At 47.1% G+C, this 26,682-nt stretch overlaps 2 protein-coding genes across 2 annotated transcripts in view; both read right to left on the bottom strand.

Moving 5' to 3' along the window:
• The window catches only part of LOC131209335 (WSCD family member AGAP003962), a 29,483-nt gene extending 9,739 nt beyond the window's left edge, over positions 1-19,744 (bottom strand). The window contains exons 1-2 of the mRNA XM_058202384.1: positions 19,307-19,744; positions 1,831-2,008 (exon numbers count right to left, since the gene is read on the bottom strand). The gene's annotated coding sequence lies outside the window, so the exon portion shown is untranslated. The remainder of the gene's footprint in view (positions 1-1,830; positions 2,009-19,306) is intronic.
• A 1,976-nt stretch (positions 19,745-21,720) lies between these two features.
• LOC131207252 (phenoloxidase 8-like) lies at positions 21,721-24,347 on the bottom strand. The gene is made up of 6 exons (XM_058199863.1): positions 23,463-24,347; positions 23,280-23,381; positions 22,921-23,214; positions 22,519-22,852; positions 22,219-22,459; positions 21,721-22,150 (listed from the first exon to the last, which is right to left on the bottom strand). Exons 1-6 carry the CDS (start codon positions 24,345-24,347, stop codon positions 21,949-21,951), a joined length of 2,058 nt encoding a protein of 685 aa, XP_058055846.1. The 3' UTR covers positions 21,721-21,948.
• Positions 24,348-26,682: the final 2,335 nt, after the last annotated feature.

Raw genomic sequence — 26,682 nt, forward strand, 5'->3', positions numbered from 1 at the left:
TGGACAACAGTATTTTGATCGTTTTTTGCCCCTATTCCAGCAAACCAATTTGCGTTAGAAAAGCGTTTGATAACCGATGGCCAGTGCAAAGTATGCGAAAGTTGCCACACCACACCGCAATCTGCTTGTCGCGCCGGCTGCGCGGCACAAATGGCGTCGGTTGTCAGCGATTGAATGTTTTACGAGCCCCCGAGTCGTTATTTTGCTCCGCTTCGCCATCGACGGGATCGATTGGCAGACAGACTTTTTGGAACAATAAAAACTCGAGCTTACTCAGCTAGCCCGGCCACGCGGCACCGAATTAAATAAAAGAAACCATAAAACTTGTTCCACTCCGGGCACAGATGAGCCACTGGGCGCCTCCATTCACGCTGCGGGTTCGTCCCTTTTTATGTCCTTTAAAGACCCGGCTTTGCCGTCAAAACAGCATTCCCAGAATGGGCCAAATTGATGGACCGTTTAGCTTTGTGACCACGGCACCATTGTGGTTATGCTATTCGATTACGCCAACCGGGCCACCAGCCCCAGCTTTCGATCTGTGCGTCACCGCCCTGGTTTTGGCTGCCGTTTTATTATTCCGAGTAATGACGGTTTGAAAAAATGTTGCGAGAGAAAATAAATTCTCAAACTCCATCTCGAATGGACCAAGGGCCTTTGGCAACCGGGTAAGACACCGAATCGGACGTCCTGAATTTTTCCAGCACCTGTTAACCTAAAGCGCGTTTAATATGCTAATTGGCGTGTAATTCGTAACGCGAGGTTTATCCTACCACAATGAACCAACAACCACTTCGAGTATAATGAACGAGCAATGGGGCTGATGCTAGTAGGTAGAAAAAAATTTATTACAGATAGCCCACAAATCTGAAACCCAAATCTCGCTTTTTTTTTGTTTTTCAAGATCTCGACCAGCATTCGGGGGCACGTTTTCAGTAGCCCTCTCCAGCATAATTAACGTTTGCCCGGCACGGTAGGTCACCTCCAGTGCCCAGACTGGCCACGCAGCGTTTATCCTAGGCTTTGACTACGCTTACCCTCCTTTTTTGTCAAGCAAATTGCGAAATCTTGCAAACCGAGCCGGGTGTCGTGACGTGGCTTGGTGTGAATGCAAATGAGTGGCGCAGAGTACGGTATTCGCCCTTGGCTGCTCCACGGAATCCCTCGCTCGTTATCTTCACTGCACTTCCGGCAGTTAATTCCGATATGCTGGTAATTAAAATACTTTCCAGCTGTTTGTCGTATTTTGCGCTATCTCTCTAAATGTCGGCTTAAACCCTGGCATTTAAATTGGCGTGCCAGGGCACAACGGGTCGTGTTCCGTCGAGCTGGTGGCGTTGATCATCCGTGGGTACGGTGCGCCCAACAACGCCCAGCTAAGGTGCTACGTGGTGAAAAATTATACATCCTTCGTAGGTCTTTAGCACTCCTGCGTTACCGTGCTGTGCCGATCAGTGGCGATCAATCGCACCAAACCGTATGGTGCGGCATCGTAAACAGTTTCATTTGCAGCATTTAGTGAGTCGGAAAATTAATCTATTGACTGTGCCATTTAAGGTGCCTCGCCAGCGAGATGACTTCCCAAAGAGGGTCACCATAAAATCAACCGTGTTCAATTAAGCTTCATCCGACGACGCGGCAGATCGGTGTTAATAGCAGAATTAATTCTATCGGGATCGTTGGGTGAAATAATTTGTCCCCCGCATTACATTGATCACCACACACCTCGGCACCTCGCACTATATTATCGATTCTTGCCGTATCTGTTTGATTGGTGGGTGTTGCGGCTAAATGGTGCTGCAAAAATGTGGCAACAAAATAACGGACACTTACTTTCATAGTACGCGGAACCGCTTGCCGTTTGTGGTTGGTGAAAATTAAACTTTCATTTCACAGTCACGGGGAAATTCAGGAATCCTCGCATAATCGACGGCGGTTGAATGCGTTTTTTGCTTCTGTTCGATATTTTGTAAGCTTGCGTTGCTTGTTTGCGCTTTGCTCATAACAGAAACTGAAAAAAGATAGAGAGAGAGAGAGCAGAAAATAAATATTAGCGTGTGTCACGTATTTGTAGCGATAATGATTTAATTATTCAGTCAAATATAGTTGCTACAAACACTCAAACAATTTTATGTAATCCGAGACCTAGGAACCTTTAATGTTATTGAAATTTAGTAAAGTGATAACAGTTGCTTTAGGTATTTTCTATTGATCTACTAGTGTTGATTGATAACTATTAATGTTGAGTCGAATTAATCGAAGTGTTGTTACCATATTGTTTATTGTATTGTATTTATAATAAAGTATTTATTGTACAACTTTGGAAAACCTGTGTGACCTTTTGTGGGATATTGATCGGGAATATTAAACAGTCGTTCTATGAAAAGAGCATAAAAAAGAGAACCCACAACCATCTGCTTCTGATAAACCCTATTATCATTAATTGCTGGTTAATATGAAAAACGCACAACGAAACAGCCACAACGTGCAATGCACAAAGCAACGAAAAGGCCACAACGGTCAGAAAAATCCCTCCAATGTAAAACGAAACAAAAAACGCAGCAAAAACCGACAAACGGATTATAATGTTTACCAGTTTGTGAGGCGATGGCTTCCAATTAACCCCAACACCCCCAAACCCGACCCAACTAATGCGGAGAAGTGGGAATTAGTGGGTCATCGAATGATGTTGTAACACCGTAATTGTAACTCTCTCTCTCACACACATACACAAACATATCGACACTCCATCTAATACCCCTGTGGTTCGCTTATTGCCCCCACTAAAACATAAAACACTCCGCAGTCTTAACCTTTGGCCTGACCATATCGAAATGCCAAGCTACAGGGGAGTTGGGTATTGATTTTTTACTGTGATTTGCATAGTTTTCCGATTCCTGCGCGCCCCGCGGAGAGGTGTTCCGCTAGCGGAGCCCCTGTGCTTGATTGTTTCGACACAGCTTATTGTTTTAGTTTTAGTTAAGCTCCCCTTCAACTTCATCGGCAGCGAAGGTTGAGCCCTGCCGTAATCACCCATTGCAAACGCTCGTAACTGAACCTAGGATCTTAGCTACCTGGTCGTCTCCGGTATATCGATCCTCGAGGGGCAACGGCAGATGCTATTACCGCATTACGTGGCACGTAGCTACCTGACTGCCCCATCGGGTAATTCGATAGCAGCCCCAACCTTCGACGGCGAAAAGTTTGTCGGTGGAGAGAACGTGAACGTGAATATCTTACGGGCACCCCAGATATCCGCAGCGCACACATTAAGTATCCGATTTCGGGGCCGGAGGCGGCCGCCATAACTGGCCATACGATATTAATCACGGCCACTCGGCTGGAGAAACGCACGAACGAATTTGGTGAAATTTATTATTGAATCCTCCGCCAACGAGCGGCCTGAAGGACCTGAAGGCATGGAAAGGGTTGGCACCGACTGCGTGGGCTTACGGGCTCGCTGCGGAAGGGCCCATCGACACGATCTCTCATCACGTTCGCTTGGCCATTCCGGGAAGGAAAACTTCCCCTGTTGTACGGGCCACCGCACGCCGGCTGATGTTTCCGCTTTCCGCCTTTTTTCCCGGCCTTCAGGTCGGCATAATTCCGGCATCGGATTTCCATGTCAACTACGGCCGCACGGGAAGGCAGCAAGCCCTGGGATGGTGGTGGTTCGCGCAATTGACCTCCAAATTCTCAAACCTCCCTCGAAGGGACCCAAAGGATTCATTTCCCATTTATTAACATTCGACTGAACCCCACCAAACAAAGAGAGAGAGAGAGAGAGAGAGAGAGAGAGAGAGAGAGATTTTGTGTGGAATGCCGAATGACAAAAAGCATTGGCCATTGGTCAGTCCCAGGAAGGTAGCCGCCGTTGGTGGACATGACATTTGCCTCGGTGTCCATTCGCGAAGGCGAAAACTACGCGAAAGGAAACATAAATAAAGTCGATAAGGAATTAAGTAGGGCAGGTTTTTTATGAGCTGGCAAATGCCGAGATGGCGCTCTGGGCAAATAAATAAAAGCCCATTAGGTGGCTGATAAGGTCCGTGGTTCCGTGTTTTCTTGGTCTCTGGTTTTCTTTTTGGACGCCGCTTCAGTTTTACAAATTCCAAGAACCAAGGTTTTTGGGCCTATTGAGGCGTATGATTACGTTTTCTTTCGTCTAGTTTTGCGCCTCCATTTGCCGCCCCGTCGTTGAATGTTCAATAACATTGCCGTTTGATCTTGAGCATTAGTTTCACCTCACGGCTGGAGTCTTAGTACATAGTTTTGGTTAAAACAGGATATCTAAACAAGCATTTCAAAAAAATGAAATAATGGTATTTATTCTTAGAATCGTCAACGGAGTCCTTCGCGGCACGAACTATCGGATGGGGCGATGGTTTGGGATGCGCAGAACATGATCTCCCGATAGGTGTCGGATGACTAATACCCCATTTCGTGCGTCTCCATTGGGTGTCTCGTGCCTTGACACCATTCCTGCTTTCTCCGGCAATCATCGTTTGGCGTCATCATTCATCGTTATATTTATACAGAAAACATGTATCCCACCCAACGCTCGGCTGGCAATGCGAAGGTCGAACAGCATCACGTTCTAGCGGTACGTGCGTGAGCTTGTGTTTCAGAACTAGTACGAAACATAAAAACGCAACCGACACAAAATAAATCGCCGCTCGTCCCATAATTCTGGTTAACCACAGGCGCGAACATCGAGCAGTGTCGGTCGGTACGGTCGGTTGCCAACCTGGCAACCGTGGGATGGCCACCAAATCGACCAATAATTAAACTAAACCCATCATCGGCTAATCGCACGGCCGTGTGACAAAGTCGGTGCGAAAAAACGGAGCTCTCGGTGATCGGGAAGTGGGATCTCCTGTGGGATTGAAGCGGCATCACTGACCATGCGTCTGCGTGCGTCTGCTTTACTTGCGTACGTGATCGTTATGGTAAATTTATGGGAATCGGTAATGGAACACGGGATGCCCTTATTAATAATCGGTGGTGAATGTGTGGTTTATTCGATTTCCGACCATGAGATTGACCAATTACCGCCCGACAAAACAGCCTGTGGCGTACAAAGTGCTAAGCTGCGGAACTTGGGCAAACTTGCTTTGCCATTGTTAGCTAAGATTCACAGCCGCGCTCTTGGAGAACTTTATCAAAGTTTTAATAAAAAATCTTCATATAGTTTTATTACGTAACACGATATAAATGCATTTTTGAACAACGTGGGTTCGTAAAATATTCACCAAACCGCAGTCCGTGCGAATTATCCCGTTAGATTTGCCGATCTCCACCAAAACCACTATTCCAACCCAAAAAACGAAACCCCCTCGGGGGTCCAAGAAAACTCAGCACGAGTCGAGGTGGCTCTTAAAAACTTAATTCAATGGAGAATATTATTAAACGATAGCCTGATTCGGTACTGTCGTCACAGGAAACCTTGAACTAACCGTGGTTCCAGTGGACAAAATGTGGAAATATTTCAAAAACTTCCATTCTTCCGCCCAAACTTCTGGGTTCGACCCAGACATTCACAGCCTAACCGCGTAATTGGCGCGTTTGGAGGAGTCGTTCTTCGCGCGTTCCAGTGACAAAAGGAATGGCTTCGGTTGACAATGACAGTCGGCAGGAAAAAAAGACGAGATGGCGCCCAGGACAATTCATTTTTCATAGGACCATTTGACTGCGAAGGATAACAATCGTTCGATGGGCACCGGGACACGGTCACCAGTTCACGTGGGCGCCGTCTTGGCGTTCTGCCAGCCGGCAGGCAGGGACCGAGCACTGGGACACGGGGACAGACAAAGAAGGCCACCCCTATTGTGGAAGATTTTTGTGCTCCAACCAAACCGGGACCCCCCACCCAGGCGGAAAGGCGACGTGGTAAAGTTTCTTGTTCGACGAAGGTGGTTAGAAAATTGGTGTTTTTCTCAGAGGCAGAACCGGAGCGGAGGTTACGTAATGTCCGGCACTGCAATCCGATTTACATTTCCAGAGACGAAAAGAAGCTTAATGATGCGGTGAACGCAAATTGCATCCAGTATGAAGCTACACGCTGTATCATAGTAAATTGAATACGCGAAATCATAAAGTTGTGGTTTTTCGTGCCACTCGCAAAATGTTTCATGAGTTCTTCGCCCTAGTTGTGAGTTATAAAGTACCGTACAGCGTAAAAATGACTAAAAGCTTAAGCAAATAACGGAAAACTCGCTCCATTAAAAAGGGAACACTCTTTAACGCCCATTTTCTGCGCCCTAATTGGAATGACAGATGGAGAGACATGAAAGCACAGATCTCCCACAATCTTGCGAGTTCCTGTACATGAAAGAAAGCCTTCTTCCGCCGCCGACGACAGCAGACCGAATGTGGCCTGGCCCACCGAATCATACGGGCGGGCAGAAAGAAAAGTCAGATGAGCCTTCCCCCTTGGGGGAAATGGTAATAATGCTGGCCCGGTCGGCCGGCCAGCCCCGTCCGAATGCCGAAAGCCAGAATGACAAAACGCAGAAGCTCGCGGAGGCCATGTTTTGGGCAAGCCGAAAACCACCGTTCGCCGATGGTTTCCGGCGATATGTGCGGTGAAAATTCAGCAGCAACGAATGGAGCCGGCGGCACGCAGACCGCGCTCCGAGAGGAGGATCAATTAATGCGGTATGCTGGGTTTGTTGTGTAGTCCCTGAGTGGCCGCCTACGGTTTGCGTAAGCGCACAGTACGACGTAATTGAATCCTGTCTAGCCGCGTGGTGCGCTGTGTGGCCAACTCATTCCGAATAGCTGTCTCTCATTAGGGGTTTGGGTTGTGTTCCGTTGGAGATTATGGGCGGATTTCCAAGAATCCAAGGCACACGGTGCTTGCACCGAGGGCCCATAAATTCATCATGCGCTCGTCGCATCATGATAATCACGTGATACCATTCCGTTAAAACATTCCGAGTTCGGCCGAGTGGATCGGCGGGAATGAGCTAGGTGCGCACAATTTGTTACCCAAATTTTTCTGCTCCGATGGCATTTTTTATCATAAATTATGCTGGCTATTCAGCAATTCGGATTAATTAGTCGATCTGAAATATGTGCACTAAATTATTGTAATGAGTAGACACATATTTTTGTGTTGACATAACGGCTTGGAAGAACAAGAAGTGCCGAGCTTTTCTCTGTGACACTGGAACCTGAGCAAGAAGACTCCTGAAATAACGTTCTTTCCATGATAGTCATAAGTGAAAATTACGGTCCCCAAGCGATTCGTCAATTACGGTCGGTGGTGCTCGTGCTCGGGCATGGAAACTAATCGATTCATCGACATCGTCTCGTTTGCCTAAACAACAACGGAAGCAATAATTCTTGCATTTCCAGCTCTCCCCAATCCGACGAGCCTACAGGCGCACGGCAGGACAATTGCTTGTCAGCACACGACATGGTTCGGAGCGGCATACGCAGCATGTGTTTCAGAGCTCTGGGCTCTTGCGCTTGCACGACATAAGAGGCGTACAATTGTGTTGTCGATTAATGAGCATTTTGAGCGTTCTATTGTTAGAACATTAGATCTCGGACCTGATAGTGCACTATCAGCAGGTCGTCAGCACGAAACGGTGGTTCTAACTATGTGCAAACAAGGGGAGCCATGTTGAGTAATGCCCCTTCGACCCCTGATCGTCGTGTTTGCTACTCGAATTACTACTCTGTGCCAGTCACCACGAAGAGCGGAATTTAAATATTTTATCCAAACAGATCTGGGATCGCCAAGAAACCGCACGCAACCTATCGTTAACGCTCGATAGCCGCTAAGAGTTTGAGGGCAACCACTTTAATGAAGCTAATGCTTGCGCTGCCCAAGTTTTCTTTTCATCATCGAGCCGAGTTCTTGATTAATAGAAATGGAGGCTTACTCCGATAACCTTGACCGACAAATATAAAAGGCAAAATTATCATCGAACACCATCGTGCATCTAACTTCCAATCTTTGAATGAATCGACGACCTTGACATCGGAACGTATCCAGGCATGCGAAACTTGTCGACGGCCAAACAAATTCTGGCACTCGTTTCAATCCCTCAGGGCGACCAATAAGTTATGGCCCAAGTTCCGATTTGTGATTATAATCAATACCAACGACCAACGAGATAACATCAAACGGACAGAAATGCTACGAATCGGCCCGGCAACACCAACGCCACTCGGTGTATAAATGTTTCACAATTCTCGTGCCAACAGAAAACACGATGGGAAAACTTTCGCTTCTTTGGAACGTCGAGGCGGGATCCAGAAATATCACATTCCGCACCGATTGGCCCACGATCGATTGGGAACGCTCTTGAAAGCATTTTCCGCGATCTGTCCGTCATCGCGGCCACACCCGGTAAATGGTAAATGGATGTCCGGTAAATGTAGCGGCGGCACACCGGAAAAAACAGTCTGGCTGACGTGTGAGCCAACGGCTGACAGATGGGGTGATCTCACGAAACGCAGATCTCACGGGATAAGAAAAGTCTATTGAACAGTGTGACAGTCGAAATCGAACGTTTCGTGCAAACGTGGCAGTGAAAAATGGAGTAAAGAAAAACACAATTTCCCAACGTTTTTTTCTCTCGCTTCTTTTCTCTAAATCGGAAAAACCGATGACATGCCATTTATTTATAACCCGGCCAATCCAGAAATTAGTTTACAAAAATACGATTAGCCCTGGATGGCGCAGTTTCGGTCGGTGAATCGGTCAAAAGATACCCCCCAAACGCGAGGGCCAAGGGCGAACTTTACAAACCCCAAACACCACATCTGCCCCGTCATCGGAGATGCGGTATCGGAAAATCGTTGCGCTATCAGCACGGAACGACAGTTTTCCCGCCGAGCGAACGGGACCGATTTGCCGACGTCGCGAAAAAGTCGAAATCATGTTTCGGGTCCTGCGACAACACTGTCCTGTGGGTTGCTTTGGTCGTGCCGATATCGAGTCGCCCGCTCACCAGCTCCAGTTTGGTACGGTGCCAAATCCGGATAAATCATTGGCCAAAAAACGCATAATGATGCTGCCAGGAAAAGGCTTAATGAAGATAATTACTGTCACGGCGCTGAAAAGCGAACACAACGCGATCGATTTCGAAGCACCGTGGCGCCGGGATGTAGTATTGATTGGAATTGATTGATTGTGGATCCGCGCGTGGATTCAAATTGATGGATGAGCTTATACCGCCACCGGGCTTGGCTTTGGCTCGACTGGGATACGGTAAAAGCATTTTACAAGCAGCAACCCGTGTCACGCCCCACGTGCCACGTGGAGAGATGCTGAGTTAGATAGATGGGACACGGAAAATGCTTATCTAAAGGGTGCGCTTTTCAATCATTTGCTCAAATTTCCGGCCAAAATTCTGGTTTTTTATTGCCTCCGTCCGTCCGTCGTAAACGTTTGCTTCGCCACTGCCTCGAACCGTTAACACACCGATCCAGTACTTTATCTTCTCGACAATGCTTTATCTCAAACTGCCAGCCTCAATACTGCGCGGATAAGCGAGCACAGCGGCCAGCTGGTAAATAAAGTTATCTTTCCACGAGCATTCCACGAATCGTAGCTGCGGCGTTGACCTAGCTCTAGGCGCACTCCACTCGGGGATAATCCCGATCGGTGTTACTTTTCACCAGCATATCTTCCCTGCCGGGGCAGTTAAGTGCCATCGCCGGCCGATAAGCGTCGGCGGTGGCGAGTAATTGAATTTCCAGCGCCACTCATAAATTACAAACCATAAAACCACCAAAACAGTCCGGGGAGTACGTCGCGTCGTACGGCACTATTTGGCTGCGTGAGGTTCGAAAACGTTTTTATCGACACATTGGCGGCCACTATCCGCGCTCACTTTTGGCGCACCGAGCGGCCGTGTAGCTCGTGCTCGAAAGTCGATTTTCATCTCCATCGTTCGACCCTGCCGTAGGCTTTTCATAGCGGCCATTTAATTATGTATAATGCTATTTGAACGGTGCACTTTGTCGGTTCACCGCAAAAAGCGGCCGCCGTTCGCAGGGTCCGTGGACGATTTTCAGAACTATTCAGCATCGAAGCCGGTTGTGGAGTTAGTTTTTTCGCTCCTTCTTCACCGGCTAGCGGCATTGTTTCTGCCAGCTTGGTCTCATGAAAGCTTGTCAATGGGTCGTGCAAACGTTGTTTCAACGCACCACAATCGCTACGCAGCGCATGCAGGCGTTGAACGCAGGCGAAAGTGCAATAACACCAATACTGCCATAGCTTCAGTTTTAATGGGCCCTGGTCTCAGTTTGATATCATTAATTTTCACTAAGCCCTCACCCAGAGCGTAACGTCGTCCGTGCGAATGTAAACGGTCCCGCACGAAACAGCCGAGCGGGAAAATGGCGCCCATAAATGGAGGCGCCTTGTCGTTGACGGGCTGGAATAAAACAGAAATTATCCCCCTCGGCGCATAAATCCTGGAAGCAGTGAAGAGGGATGTAATTCCCCCCGACTGGATCACGTTGCGCCCTCGTAATTACCGGCATAAGATCGAGCGGCAGCAAGATACGCGTGGGCCTCTTACAGTAGCGGCATTTTTATGCAAACCACCGGAACGGAATGCCAATGATGCACGCGAAATTTCTGCAGCAGTGATTGCGTTGTGTTCAGTTGCGTTGGCTTCCCTACTTCCGTTCGATCCAATTTGCAACCATTTGCACCACTGCACTCGCCGATGGCCTAGTTATTGATGAAGATCCGGTCGTCGGAACATCGCTCGATTATTGTGGAATCACAGAAGCGGTTTTCCGAGAAAGGAAAACTAATGAGCAGCACGGGATGGCAAACAGCCGCAGATAGCGAAGCAGAAATTAATTTCAAAATTGATAGCCCGGTAAGGTGGAACCATTGCAAGCAGAAGCAAACTGGGCCCCAAAGGAAGGTGCATATCGATTTGAACGAATTCCAATTATTTTTTGTCTGAATTGAATGTATCCCACCAACCGAACCAACGGAACCAATTCACTTTATCCGCGGCTCAAGAAAATAACTTCTTTTCCATGATAGCGGCAAGTCCGGATTCTTACACCTGACATCGGTATCGGCGTTTTTCTGGCCCGACCTTCCCGGAAATTACATTCGTTCCGGCCGGGCGCCGAATATTCGCCGTCCACCGATATTTCATTCATCTTCCAGTACAAGGCAATTTATTTAAAACAAAACAAAACCCACAGCTATCGAACGTGGCCCACGTGTGCGCGGTTCCTGTTACGTGGGGTGGCAGCACAAAAAGTGCTTTGTAAATAAAGAACGCTCCATTTGCTGCCCATTGTAACGCGATTTGTACTGCCCGTCCAACCAGCCTCCGGTTGCGGCCCGGAAATGGGACCGTTGTCCGAACGAGCATCGTCGTGGCGAATGTGGCGCGGAGTCCATAGAGACCGGTGCTGGGTTGGACTTTTATGGGCCGAAGAATGACGCTCGGCCGGAGCGGGCCGTCGCGCCGGGCGAATTTTTTATGATTTGCCCGGTCCGGGAATTTGTTTATGCAACGCTTGCTGCCAACCCAGACCCAATCAATGCTCGTGAATGAGAAACAACTACCAGTGCAGTCCGAGGGTTACACACCCAGGACGTAACATCTGGATTTCGATAAGTTTTTTGCGATCGTGAGGCAGTGTGGGGAAGCAAAACATAAACAAGAATGTATGCTTCTCGCATCCGCATCCGCAGGTTGAACACCGTCGCAGCAGTCACGAGCCCCCAGAATCGATCTTGCTTGCGCTGAGCATCGAAATGACAGCTCCCGGGGGCTGTGCGGCTCCATCATATGGTCGAACTCATCGATGCGTGCCACACCGGTCGGTTCTCGGCCCTGAAGGTTGCTGAAGCAGTTTTTTGGGGAAGAAAAGGTGAACTCCCGACTATATGCAAACATCTGGCACGGTATGGCCCCCGGAAAAAAAAAACTAGACTTACATGGTCGTTTACTCTGTTTGCGTTCAGATGAAAGCCAATGTTCGTGTTATAAATGTAATAGCATGAGCTGGAAGTATACCCTTTTTTCTATGTCTCAAGGTAAACATAATGCGGAGCTAGCATTTTTCAGAATTTTTGGAAAATGTGTTGAAAATATTCAAACCCAAAAAAAAGGCCGAAAGAAAAGCAAAGAAAAAAAATGTTTATGTGGACGAACACATGAAACAACGTATGGTGGCAAATAATAATTGATTGAACAATGGTGTGATTTAGTGTACAATAGACGAAATTCTATCAAAATAAACAATCAGTATACGAGTACATTGGCAATGGGCGAATCACGTCCAAATCCTAGAGTCCGCGGGCTTTGGTTTGTGGAATCAAAGAATAATGCTAGTCTGGTGGTGTACGCAATTCCAAAGAATCCTTTTTTCTCTGCACATTTCAATGATCTTTGTGCTTTTAATTTTATTGAAAACACTTCTCGGACAATAGAAATACAATTACCTTAGTTGTCCAATCTGATTCTGTGCTTGCGTCTGTAGCGCTTGCGGGCCAACAAACAATGCTCAGTATTGATTGTCGTCCATTGAAGACCGAACAACGAAACGAACAAAAACGACGATTGTCAAATGCATTTTATCTGTCCTTACGGTCACCACATCTACTGACCGTAGGCCATTGTTTCATTCTCGGTCACCCTAGTTGAGCATAGACCGTTTGCAGATAACTCCCTATGAGGAACTCGCCGAGTGTGTAAAAACTATCGACCCCAAAAAACGGCTGGGCCGTTGCTCACATAAAACCAAACTGTTCTTTTTTCTGTGACCAGGGCGACGTGTGCCATTGCATAATCCTTTCACTTCCTTCCGGTACTGAAATATTCGACACCACAACGCCCATAGTTCCAGCCGAATGTAGCAGCGTCTGATAGAAGGGCACAGGATTTTACAAACTGCTCGTATGCTAGCCAGCTCTAAAATTCCGGTAGGTCCAACGGCAGCATCCGTCGCGATGGATTGTCGCGACGTTTTCTACTGAAGACCACCGAAGTACCGAGCCCATATATGGGATGCTCGTTTCGTCGTCCAGCGGGATCGTCGTCGGTGACACGGAACGAAATAGTGTATGTTCCTCAATTTCCATCAAGGCGACAGTAGCCGGTGACACCTAACGGATACGCGGTTTGAGCGAACAAAAGCACCACGGTTCCTGTATCCTGTCTGGCACGGTCCTGGGCAAGGAATGTCGATCATTACTTCGAAACGAGTAGGGTCGACACTTTGCTGCCGGTGCTTGAAATTGCATTAAATCGTCACAGATTTACGGTACAACATGTGCTGTGGAAAAGGACGTGGACTGGACGGATAACATTGGTTTTAAAATGCAAAACAGATTCATTTTCCCACGTTGTTTTACATGTTGTAATCTTTCAACTGTGTTACGCCACGCCGGTGGAGTCACACGTGATAAAATTCGCCACTACGGAATGCTAAAGAATTAGAAAGTTTTAATAGATTTTTATTACAAAGCACTTGCATTGGCATGGACAAAAACTATTTCGATTCGGGGCGAGCTCCAATTTTCATTCTCAACGGCTGTCCATTGCAATTCAATAATACCATCCATCTTATCTTTTCTCGGTAACCTAATAGAAACTACTTCCCTGCACAAATCCCAAATATCTGTTAAACTATCACTTGATGGATATAACAACGTTCAAAAGACAACAATTAAACCGAATGCCGAGAAAACATGTGATTGATATTTAAATTCAATTTAACCGGTCTAGTCAAACATTGTGGTCCCGCCTGTTCTGTTGTGGTTACGAAACGATTTTTCGACGCAACGATGCATTATCGCTCACTGCTCTGCGCCCGCCTCTCCGTCCTCCGGAAGTGCATTGCAACATAAGCGGATGCACCGTTTGCATGGCGCTTGAGTGACATGTTTACACTGGCTGCACATGAGACGTTTGCATTTGATAAACCCATTTGAAACCCGCTGTACTAAGCGGTCGGGAAACAAAAGCTCTCGTCGTTTTGCAAGCTCCGCCATCCAGTTGTACTGTGGAGAGCCCATTGGATGCTGCGAGCATCAGAGCCAGTACTCCATCGTTTGAGTTATATTATTAGAGTCAACCCAAAAAGAAGGATGCTCTATGTGGAGCAAATCTGACAGTCCAACCAAAGTAATGATGGTTCAGTGATTGTGTGCCATATCGTCGAGCTTTGACACTGAATTACAAAAGCAGAATATAGTTAATTTAATGTTTGACATCAGCATCAGCCTTACGAAGCTGTGCTCCTAAGCGTGCTTGTACCGAGACTCGGAGTACCCGAGGGACGACACTCTGGATTCGTGTCCCACAAATAAATATTTGGCTTTTAGCGAACGGCAAATTAAATTAGCGATAACTGAATCACAGAGAACGAAGAAAGTAGTCCGCTGCCGGAGTGAATGGGCTTTATTGCCTGGCCAAAGTTCCCAAACTGTTGGCACAACTGCCGGTACATGCATGTCAAACGTTCCGAGGTGCCACAGGTCCCCTATTAAGGCCCTGGAAACGAGGTCATCACACATTTGCTTACTTCAAAGGTAAGGATGCATATTTGTGTCCCCGTCCGAGTCCGACATTTCATGCGCCTTGGTTTGTAGTTTCTTTCGGAAATGGGCAAAATATTTCATAGCAAACTATTGCGCAACTTTTCTTTTCGCCCTCGAGGTGTGATGTCGCCCTCAAATAACCGCAGACAATGCATGCACTAGGAAGTGCCTTGTGTTCGCGTTCGCTCGTTCGTTTGCTCACCGGTGCTCGGCCGAATTCAGGAACAATACCGTCGAGTGTTTGCTTGGTATCTTAGCCATATACCGCTCAACATCATATCCGTTTGCAATCAATTCGAAGTAAACTACCCTTTCCCGGCTTGGTTTCCATAGGCACTAAGCCGTACTTGAGTTCGAGAATCCTTTTTTCATTCAATTTCACTTCAACGATTCCGAAACGGTTCCTACAAAAGTGGATCGTGGCAGACAAGTGGAAAATCCCGAGCCAGCGGGCAAATGTCCTGGAAACGCGACGCGCGTAATGGTAAACGAGAGTGCACACTTTAGCCCTATTCAGGCCGGGGTCTACTTACACCAACCGACGCACCAGCGAGCGTAAGCGAGCGTTGAGGAAAAAGTAAAGCCGCCATGGGAGAAGTGCGATTGTCGTCGTTTAGGCAAAGGGTTTATGAGTAGTTTGATTTTCCTCTAAGAGGGCCTCAACGGGGCATCCGGTTCTGGTGGCAACACCATCGAGTTGAGCATCGAGGTAAAATAATAATTCCTCTTCCTCGGAACGCATATCTCTCGGTAGCTGTTCGTCCACTGTTTTCGTAGCATTTGTTATCCGTTGACTTGATGGAATTAGTTCGTTGGAGTGTCAAGTGAGATTCGACTAAGATTCGAATCCGATACCACCTAGATGACCGGAACGTAAGTTGCCACCCAAACCCCCAGTGCTTTGTGGATCACCAGTAGCCAAATGGGTTCATCATCGGAAGTGTCCGTAGCACAATCTACTTATGATACTCCCTAGAGCAATAAGCGGTTGTTTCAGGTTTTTGGAAGCTAACTGTCAAATTGAAAATTAATTTAATTCTCTACCTTCCCCCAAAACTTAAGTAAAAGTCAATTTTCGTACAATCAGTTTTAATCGGTTCAATGGGGACTATAAGGGGCTTAAAACCTATCACAGACACCTTTGTTCAGACAAACGATGTTTCTACTTCTCCCTCATGACTTCGCTTCCATCAAATCGCAACCCCTCCAAGAATACTGTTCGACATGGTCCTGGTTCCATTTGGGAGTTCCTCATCTGTGCAATATCAGCCCTCGGAGGTACGCTCCCGCTACGAAAATCCCAACCAAGCGGCCCTATGGCAACAGATCTAATTATATGGGGGGCTGCTCAGAAATGATTAATGTGTTGCGAGAGCAGGTTGCATTTCCGATGCCATACACGAGAAGGGGCCTTTTCCCGGCGGCGGACGATGATGGTGGTTCCTTGAAGGCAAGCGAGTGGCAATTAATTGATGCTCCAATTTGCAGAAATCGAGGCATGCTGGCGAGTGAACGGGTGGCTATTGGTTTTAATTAGAATCTTCGACGAGAATTACCGTAACGAATGGACTTCAAGTATTGGAGCATCATTGCTCGGGAGAAGCTCGAAACACACTCGGAATGAGCATGAACGTGGATTGATTCTAGTAGAAATTTTCATCAGCTTGAATAGTTAATAAAAAAATACCGACAATCTCTTCCTTCCATCCATTGCAAGAAAGCCAAAACCTGCAAAAGTCTCCCCAAAGGATCGGAGCCATAAGGTCACAAGCGGTTGCATCAGGATTGAGCCGAAGCGGAACCATTTTCCCGGTGACATAATTTCCACTTACGGCAAATGACAATTGAAGGGGACGATGTGGACGAATAAAGATGGAGTAAAGAACTGTACTGTATCGTGTGATGCTACTAGCCACTGGCCACGGGAGAGCACTTTTCGCATACGTGCCTGGGCCAGTTCAACTTTGCTCATCAGATGAATCTTCATTACGTGGAATGAAAAATTAAATTCCACCTCGTTCCCCGAGAAGAAGCGCAGCCCTCAGCTCTTCACAAAACTCCCTTCCCCGAGGGAAACGGCAAATGAAGCGCATTTTTTTCAATCGATAGCGGAAGGAGGAATGCAGTTTGCAGAGCGGAGACAGGCCAGCCCAGTAAGTTATGTTTCTCCGGTTTTCCGGTCCGAAACTTCGTCAGCACAGCAGCAGTATAGGGATTAAATGAATGGGATAATCGTTGGTCTTAAAATTCTTAATTCACTCTCGCAACGGAAGAGTAATGATGATGAAGTTTTCACCTAATTTAAACTTAGCGCAGGGAAAAGTTTCGCAAACTGGGCCATTGTTTCAGTTTCCGTGCCAATACCGTTCGAACAGGGCAAGATCGACACAAAGTTAACAATTTTGTCTGTAATCTTTTGCCCTATTAGCTGTGGCGACCGAACCTCGTTGTGATGTTAGATCAAAAGACGGCGTTTTCTTCAAGCTCGCGGAATTCAGCAAAACCCGAAAAACACAATGGCAGCTAGAAGGCAGAGCAACAAACCGGCACCGTTCGGAAGCCATTCTGCAGCCAATGAAGTAAATCATTTCGGCTTCGCTACGGCTCATCAAAACACTTTTTCTCGCCATTTTTCTCGCCAGAACCAGAAAACCCAACGCATCAGCAGAGATCATAAAGAAACGGGAAAGCCGGTGCGCGGAAAATGGCGCGGAAAAGAAACTTCCCTAGGTGACGGTGTGTGGTCGATGGGGAGATTTACGTTCCCGGGTTTCTTCCCGGGCGCGTACCCGCGGGCGATTCGGAAACTGCCGCCTGTTTGACTTTCATCCTTCCGTTTCATTTCTTCCGGCTCCGGTGCATCATACGCCGCTTGGGGCTCCCCGAGCCCGAAAAAAAGCATCGCGATTTATGGCTCTTCCTCGTGGCAAGCCCAAAACGGGGAAAAAGAAAAGACAAAACAAACAGTTACTTTCACTCCGGGACGCTGCGGGTGCCGTCGTTTGGCAAGGATATCACATCCTCCATCCTCGAATCTATTAGCCGCACTCGGCTGGCGGCGTGTCGTTGTTGTTGGCTTTAAACAAATAAGGTTAAACCGTGACGGGTTGGGTCGGATACACGCTGATGCCGGTGGTTAAGGCTGAAAGTGAAATCGTTGTTGCCGCACGTACCGCCGCTGCTACGCCCAGTTCCGACGCTGCCACCCCAAAATCGATGCGGCTCACTGCACCCGCCTCCTGCCCTTTGTCTGCGACGGACTTTTTCGCGTCGAATCTGATTGATGGGTGAATCCTTGCGTTACAAAACGCCTCACGCGGTTAGTGGCGCCCTGTTACGTGACACAGACATTTTTCCGACACCGAAGCAACGGCCGAAGCGACAACGCGCCCAAGACCGCGAAGATGTACGTCTTCTTGTTTTGCGCTTCTTACTTTTGACAAAATATGCTCAACCGGGCGGAAGGGCGATGTTAGTTTTCGTAATTATTCCCGCTGAGTCCATTGCACCAGTGGCAAAATTGAGGAAGTGGGAAAATTGGGCGATAATTCGATATTACAAACGAAAGCAAAGTAAAATATATACGCCAAAGTTTACCATAGCAAAACCTTAAGAGCGCTTCTAACTCATTCACGAAGTATATTATTATTACAACCACCCAGTGATCGGGGCCAAGGGCTGTGATATTTTCGCGTTTCATGTACAAGTGATTCACGCACCAAACGGTAACGATGCACAGATGGTGCCGCTCGGTTACTCGTAGCACGCACCGAAAAGTACACAATGATTAGCATCTCTCCGCGCACATATGGGACAACCGCGAGGCTCACCGCTCGTTGCAGTTGCAGCACGGTTCTAAAATAGCGAAAGCGTTACAAATGTCACTAGTTTTTCACCCGCCCGTTACCTGGCGCAGCAAGCCGAACAGAAAAGCGACGGCGAATCGAAAGTAAGTGCCACGCACGGTTGGGTTTAACGAGGGCATCTTACCTTTCTCTAGATAGTTTCTTCCATTCGGATAATCGATGTTTGTTCAGTTTTCCAATTGGCTTCCTCTGAACGACGGTCAGAGTTTTTCCCCGCTGAGGATCCGGGGTGGCGACCCTGCGACGGTTGAAACAATAACAAACAAACCAGCAGCACGCAAAACAGGTGGCGAAGGTAGGCGTTTCTCCATTTGCCTTTCGGCGGCACCCATCCCGTGGTGAGGTGATGTTTACCGCGTTCACGATTAGCACTGGGAACCGGAGCGGAAAAAGTTAAGCGCAAACAGATACCCTAGAGGACCCCGGGCCGGGCAAGTTGGAGATGGAGAATTTCATAACCTGACAAAAAACTTTAGAATGCTGGCACGTGAATGCTAGGCATTTTTCGGCAAACGATCCCAAGCTTATCGCCTTGGAAACGCACTGTGGCCCACTTCGAGGACTCTCGAGTGCGAGAGAGAGTCCTTCTGTTTCACGCGAGCCCACTTCTGAGGCCAATTCTGACGTTTGGCCCGGCAACGATCGAAAGGCATCCGGTGTGGAAGGAAGAGTGGCGCGTCCTGGCACGCAGCAAGAAGGCATCCTTTCGCGGGATGCGGTGCGCAAGAGCGCAACCGGCGCGAACCCAAGAGCTGTCATCTGGCAGTGTGGAGTTAAATAATCTCGGCCAACGGTGAGCGATGTCACCCTCGGCGGCGAACACGACGACAAACATCCGGCGGCTGTGTCACGACACAACGCCGCGGCGGACAAACAATGGCACAATGTTCGTGCTTACCTTCGGAACTGCTGCTCCTTTGTTTCGCTCCAACCCGCTTTCGTCACTTCCGGCAGGCGGCCGAAGACTGGGCGACCAAAATAAACAAACGCTCACGCCGTAACGGCAACGGCTCTCATGGTCACGAAAACGGTGCAAATTTTCTGGTCTGGAACGTCCCGGTTCTCTGGTTATGCCGACGTTGGGTGTTGTTTTTTCGGATGTTCCACGCGAACAGGACACCACGGCTCGTCTGATGTCCTCACACACACGCACATACACACGGCCTGTGGCTCTTTAACTCCATGCCGTCCCGTGCCCGTGTTGCTCTCGCACACTATCGCAACGCGCCGTTATCACACTCTGAACCACTCCCGGCGCGACGTAGATTGTGGCGTTTTTTTTTGTTTTCCTCTCAGAAGGATGGTTGTCAGCAGCAACGCCTGCTGCCACCGGAGGTTCGCGAAAATTAACCAACTACCGCGGTCGTCAACTGCTGCCCGTAAACTGGCCGAACGGCTGTTCGGTACGAGCGCGATCCCGGCAGATGGAAAATCGCGGCCATCGGGAGGGTTCGTGTCGCGCTCGGCGGTGTGTTGGTATTCGCGGCCACCATACACTCAAACAGCGTTTATTTCGGTGTTTTTCTTCCCTTCACCATGCAAATCCACACAATCTCGGCGGACTGATAATGTACAGTGGTTCCCGTAAGAGTTTCCCGCAATATATTTTGAATTGAATAAGAGCCTTTGAATTGTCTTTTGATGCTTTCAAAAATCCCGGATTGGAAAAACCCCAAACAATTGTTTCATTCGAGAATCAACGAAAACCACTGAAACTATAATTTTCGCAAAACACAATTGTCAGTAGAAATGCCGAACATGGTGAAGTATTTTAAAGAAACTTGTAATGCCCCCTGTTTTATTGTTCACAGGCAGTTCTCGTACGTTGGCTCGTCTTGCCTGTATATAATTTCGTCCTCCAGTGTGCATCCGAATGTAGTGTCGGTGAAATACAACCATACGAAACTCGGGCGGCACACCCCTCGACAATTTTCGTGCCGATTGGCGCTGTTGCTCTAGTAGTTGTGCCATGTGTGCCATTACTGTTTGCATTCCATTTTCCATGCGCACGCTTTTCGCGTCCTCTCACACTAGCCCCTTGCCGCCCGGGTATGCGTGTATGCGTGTGTTTTCGGTTATGCCATATTTCGTCCTGTTACGCTCTGGGAAAACTATACAGAAGGTATTTTTGTTTTGCAACATGAGCACACTAAAATTCCGTTGGAGTTCGCGAGCTCAATCACACAAATACTAACCATCACTTGGTGACAGATACACGCACCTTACAGGGAAAGAATACGGCGAATGTCAAAATTCAAACGACCAATAGAACATACCGAACACTTGTTCAAGGTTATCTTCCGCTTATCGGCAAATACGCTTCCGCTTGGCATATTAATGATAACGGCCCTCAAACGGCCAACATTTCTTCTAAACCTTACACATCCTTCAATGCTTGAGGTTTTGCTAGTATTTTAAAACAATTATGGCTGCAGTCTATGAAACAGGGATTTGGGTTGGGGATTTTGTTGCAAACGACGCTTCGAAATGGTGAGAATAATATGTTGGAAATTGTTTAAATCCATTAACAAACCACATCAACCTCTTGAAGTTCAATTTCCTTTATAAACAGTGTTGCTTTGTTGGGGCAATGTTTTGCATAACGTTATCGAAGATGATTTAGACTGGCTACAAAAAAAAATAGATGCACTGCACGGAGCACATAACTTTTTTCTACTTTGGTATGTTTGCATCCGTAAGAGCATCCGAATGAGGCGCGACGGCAGTGACCTACATACGAGATGTTCTGTGTGGGTTGGTTACGTTCTTCCGCTTACGGTGTGATGCAGAATTCATGCCGGTTAATGCTTATATTATGAAAATATGTATCAATATTGTTCGATTATATAAAACGAAAGAAACTTGCTTCAATGCTGAATTTTCATGAATATAAGTAAAACCTATTTGTAATAATTTAAAAATAAATTAAATAGTAAAATTCCAAGTAAGGTTGGACCGAACCAGAATTTTAATTAGATGACGAACCAAATTAACTGTAAATACAAAATTGAAAACTTTGGCCGAAAACAAATATTAACGTACATATGATTCTTCATACATTCATTTGCTTATCTTTGTTTACTTTATAAAAATACGGATAATTCCTTGAGTGACGTTGCTTTTTACGGTATGTGCAGATGTTCACAATGTGACATTTTGCCAAAAGGCAGCAATATTTAAAATTGTTCCTTAGTAAAGGAATATTGAACAATACTTTTATAAATAAAACAAATCAACAGAACTTCCCACTCTATGATTATTTATTAACCAGTAGTACTTTTACACAACATTAATTTATCTATTTGCGTAAGTATTTTACAAACTCTGCATACAGCCACCACGCGAAGCGTTTTCTCTCGAGAAACGTTCAAATCCAAGCGTTTCGGCGAAATATTTCATAATTGTTTCAAACGGGTTTTCATGAGTTTTTCATAAGAACATTTTCTTACATTTAAGGTTTTCATCTTTTCGAATTTGAACGCCCAATGAAGGTCATGTTTATTGTATTGAAAAAGATAACAATTGTTCGATGTTCTGTATTCACGTTCGAGCAATCACAGTATTCGTGAAACGAATCGTAACCGGCGTTGTCGCCATGTTTTTATACGGCGAAGTGAACTCCTGCAGACTTCGTACGGATTCCGAGGTGAACCGATCAAACGGATATCCCATGCTGCGCGCATCTGGGTAACGACGATCGCGGAGCCCGCAAAACATATGTGCGTCACTGCAAACCTCGTTCCTGAAACAATGCATATGCGTCGATTTAAATTAAGCGTTATGGTTCTCTATTAGGAATAAGGCTCTTACTCGTTGATGTCCTCCACACGGTCCTGGCTGTAATCGGAAATCATCGCAAAAAAGTCATACCCCAGGCCGTCCGCAGAACCCTTCGGCAGCAGCATGTGTGCCGGCCAACCACAGTTGCAGAACTGGAATGCCTCAGTGCCTGGTTGGCTGGACTTGGCGATGTTACGGAACGTTTGTTCATACGGAATGGTCAAATTTGATTGTTCCGACCGTCGGATGATCGAGTTGCTACCAGGACGCACTGAAAAGAACGAAGCATTTTACGTACGAAGCTTAAAAACCATTTTGAAATACACTTACAATTCACAGTAAACTTGTCCAGCTCCACCATATGCCTACGTTGGGCACTGAAAGGCATGGCCTGTCGGCGATGATCTACGGTTGGACCTAAAAACAGTCGAACGGTTCCTTTCTTTAAGGTATTTCCACGGTTGGTGGCTTGAATGCGATACGTGAACGGAGCGTGTTGGATGTGTGTGAAGGTCACGAAAAGGTTTCCTTGTGGAACGAAATCTAGCCCCGTGCCGAGATCGAACTGGGTCCGTTGCCAAAACGTCAGAAGCACATTTTTCGGAGCATTCTGTCTGTTAAGCTGTACTTCGAACGAGTCGATCAATATATTGCTAAAATCCAGCTTGAGAGTAAACAATCACATTGAGAGTGTTTTGGTTGCCATCGACTTGGAAAAAGACGTATACTAACCTCCGAATGTGTGTAGGCCGGAAGGCGTTGCTTGTGGCGGACGAAGATCTCATCGATGTGCTGATGCCAGCGATAGAAAATAGGATCGCGCATAGTCGTAGTAAGATCGCCCATAACGCCAACACCCTCCAGGTAAGAGGCATCCGGGTCGTGTATGTACCCTAGCATTACGTGTCCGTTTTGGTGGTAGTCGCCATAAAAGTTGAAGTTTATGGAAAGTGTGCTGGCTTCCACCATATCAGCGAGGATATCTATCCCATCCTTGTTATCGAGTGGCACCCTGTCTCCATTGGTCTTGGGAAAACATCGAAAAAACACATGGTGAACGATGTCCAGAGAGGATACCTGCAAATACCCACCCTCACTGCAACCCCGCTATCGATGGCATCGAGTATCCTTTTGATCCACACCTCCATTTCCGAAATTCTTACAGTAGACTCATCTGCCGTGCGATTTACGTCCTGAATGACCACAATTTGAACATTTAATATTACTGTGCAACGTATGTGGATTGTTTCGTAGGAGCACACTGATATTCATACCTTCAACACTTGGTCAGGATAGCGGGGCGAGTATGCGCGGCCGTCGGAACTTCTTATGATTTTGGGAAAATACGCTTCCGGAATAGTTTCGCGCAGCTGACTGTACGATCGGATTTTCGCTAACCCATTGGCGTATCGCTCGATGTTGTACCGGGCAATCGTTTGCTGATGCATGTGATAAAACAGTTCGCCGCGACGATCTTTCCTCACGACTCGATCGGGCCCGGAGGACGGATACACCAGATGCCAATGCCAATGGTGCAAGCTGACGCCAACGTCTTCTCTCCAGTACGCCACGCGCTGATCCTCGATACGTTCCGATGCGGTGTAGTTTGGCGGGATGTCAATGGCAACCCTGTTGCCGCTGTCCAACAGATTGCCCTGCTCGCGCAGCTGAGGAAACACGGCCGGGTCCACGTAGCGATCCGGAAATAGTTCCAGAAAACTCGGAATCTGTACGTCGCGCGTGTCGTCTCGATGGATCAGTGCAACGGAGAGTGCGTACTGGAAGAGGGGAGCGTTTATCCGATCGCGGACGTACGCTGCTACGGCACTGAGGCGAGCAGGATCCGGTTGATCAAGAAACAGCTGGATCAGCTGACTCGACGCTCGGCGGTGTGCGGGATTAAACACTGAGAAAGCATCGCGACGTTTCACGACGTCAGCAAACGACAGATTCGGTGCCGTAATGTTGGGAAACGGAACACGTATTTCCGCATCCATGTTGAAGCGGTTCTGTATCGCTGGCCCGAAAGGACGATATTCGTCGGTTAGATAAATGTCCGGTAGATCGTAGTAAATCTTTCCATCCGATTTTGGCACAAACATTGGCTCGTACGGTTTCTGGAGTAATCCACGGAAAATGGTATTGTTGTCCAAAGCCATCTTGAACTGCACGGTGGGCACTGTGTCTCAAATCACTGCACAACACTCGGCTGCTATTTCGCGAACTTTGTGAACGAATGAGTGCTAAACTGGCCAGCTGTACCATTTTATTTAAAATGAAACGTTCAAGAGCGCATGGCGCATGGCATTGAAAAGCGGTTTGCAACAATCGGTCTGTGGTTTTGTGGTAGAACGGTTTCAATGTTTAAAAACTTAGATTGTTTCAATCAACGATAATCAGAAGACGTAAGGTCTCCGCGAAAAAGATAACTGTCGCGCATTTTGTTACAGTAACGTGATGCTTGTTTGTTCCTGTGACCTAGAAAGCGTTACTTGCGCACACGCAAGAAGCAGGAGACCGTGTTCGTGACGATAGCTAACTAGGCATTTAAAAAAATTAAATGTTTATTATATTGAAATGAAAAATTCAATTTTATTCAAAGTATGTGCCAACGCAAGCTCTGCATTTCTACTATCTCTAAATCGTGGATTCCCAAATGAAAGAATTTTTCATCTTTTGAAGCCTTCATCTTTGAATTAGTCATCCAAATTCGACTTCCTCGTAGGAATCGAAGTGCTGCTCAGCCAAACCAAGTCTGATGAATAAGGTGGGAGGGATAGGGAGGGAGCAGTTCCCATCCTGAAACAGTTTTCCATTGGGGTCATGGAGGTGCCAGGTTTAGTAGTCATTGAGCCGCACCTGGCGTCTCCATGGCTGACCACTAGACACGGAATTCTGGCCAATTTTCGATCAATTCATGGTTTAAATGGATCATTTGTTGCCAGTAGTGATCTGACTTAACGGTTTCAGTTTTCTTCAAGAAGCAGTTTTCTTCAAGTGGTAGCAGAAAAATAATAATCCACGCAAAACGTCAATTACAGGCACAAAAGTCGACATGTTCTAACCCTTTCAAAGATCGGTTGCAAACTGATTAAATTTTTTTTTCACTGAACTCATTTACCTGATGTTGAAACAAGGTAATGTTGCCAAAAACAGCAAAACTAAAAGGTCAAAATCGACAAGTAGAGTCAACTTTTAAACAGTCCGATTCTCAAGTTTTTGCGATTTTTTTTATCATAAAAGTATCCTGCTATCGATGTGCGCAGTGGAAGAAACATTAGGTAAGCCAAACAAGGATAGGCCAATATGGGTTTGTTCAGATCAGTGTCCTCTAGTTTATTAATGGGGCTCGAACGGTTTTAAATTTTAATTCACGTTTGCCACATTCAAAGCTGGCATTCGACATTCTCTTCGAACGAACCTCGCTTCAACACGCTTGGTTGGAGCAGCTGGTTCGAAATATTTCAACGCGGCGGATCTTTGAAATATTCGCCAGCCCCTTTGAGGGTGTGTGTCCGTCCGCGGTCGGCCTGCGAGAGACATTTGACTTCGCTCATTTTCTCGGCGGCAAAGCAACCACTCTCTCAACTGTTGCTAAGCTACGCCCCCCACCAACCCATGCCCACATGTCGTTGCTTGAAGAAAGGCTGCTGCCCTCCCGGTTCGACGTTCCACACTGCGCCGGTTTTGGGTGAAGCACATAGCGCTTGCGGTGCAAAACTGAAAAGCAAACATTGGCGAAGGTTGCTCCATGATCGCGGTGACAAAAGAACAGTGTTTCCAGGGGCCTTTTGCGGCAGGCCTGGCTACGAAGGGCTCTAGCAACCGGAGCAACAGTTTTCTCGCACGCAAAAGTAAAGAGATTTGATGCGAAGAGAAAACGTAAACAACATTCCAGAGACCCGCGAATCAGCTGGAAACAAAACAAACGCAAACGCACACGGCAAAGATAGCTTGCGCTCCTTTCTCTCCGCTCTCAACGCACGGAGAGAGCGAGAGCGTGCTCATTCTCACGCGGCAACTCACCATAGTGAGACGCCCCAACGGGTTGGGGCCAATTCAGGTATGTTTCGTTTTCCGTTGTTCAGTTTCAGAAAGTGCTCGTCGTGATCGGTTGGCTGTGTGCTCTCGGTCCGCATCGGCCCCAATCTCGGGTTACTGGGGAGAATTAAAGCAGCCAAAAAAAGAAGAAACAGAGAGAAAAAAACAACCCCCGGCTTAGGACGTGTGTGCAGTTACGCCAGCGTGAGTTTGAAAACGAAACAGCACGCGGGAGGGCGAATGAAAGGAAAGATTTCAACAAAAGTGACGCATTTTTCAGATGTAGATTGTGGCCCTTTTTTTCTCCTTCGCTTGCCTTTGCTGTACTCCCCCACCGTGGCTGATGTGTAACGGCGCGCACGTGTATGTGTTGAGTAAAATCGGCGGTTCTCAAAAACTTGACCACGGAGTTTACCGGTTTTTTTGTGGTTCGCGTTTTTGCACGGCTCGTGA

Source organism: Anopheles bellator, chromosome 2, assembly GCF_943735745.2.
Source record: "Anopheles bellator chromosome 2, idAnoBellAS_SP24_06.2, whole genome shotgun sequence".
Lineage (NCBI taxonomy): Eukaryota > Metazoa > Arthropoda > Insecta > Diptera > Culicidae > Anopheles > Anopheles bellator.

What these genes read in the sequence shown, in the direction of transcription:
- LOC131207252 (XM_058199863.1), bottom strand. Translation starts at nt 24,347, where the DNA reads ATGGCTTTGGACAACAATACCATTTTCCGTGGATTACTCCAGAAACCG. An exon ending in ATAGCGGGGTTGCAGTGAGG is followed by an intron (nt 23,215 to 23,279) that starts GTGGGTATTTGC and finishes TGTTTTCCCAAG; the next exon opens with ACCAATGGAGACAGGGTGCC. An exon ending in CGGCCTACACACATTCGGAG is followed by an intron (nt 22,853 to 22,920) that starts GTTAGTATACGT and finishes TTTACTCTCAAG; the next exon opens with CTGGATTTTAGCAATATATT.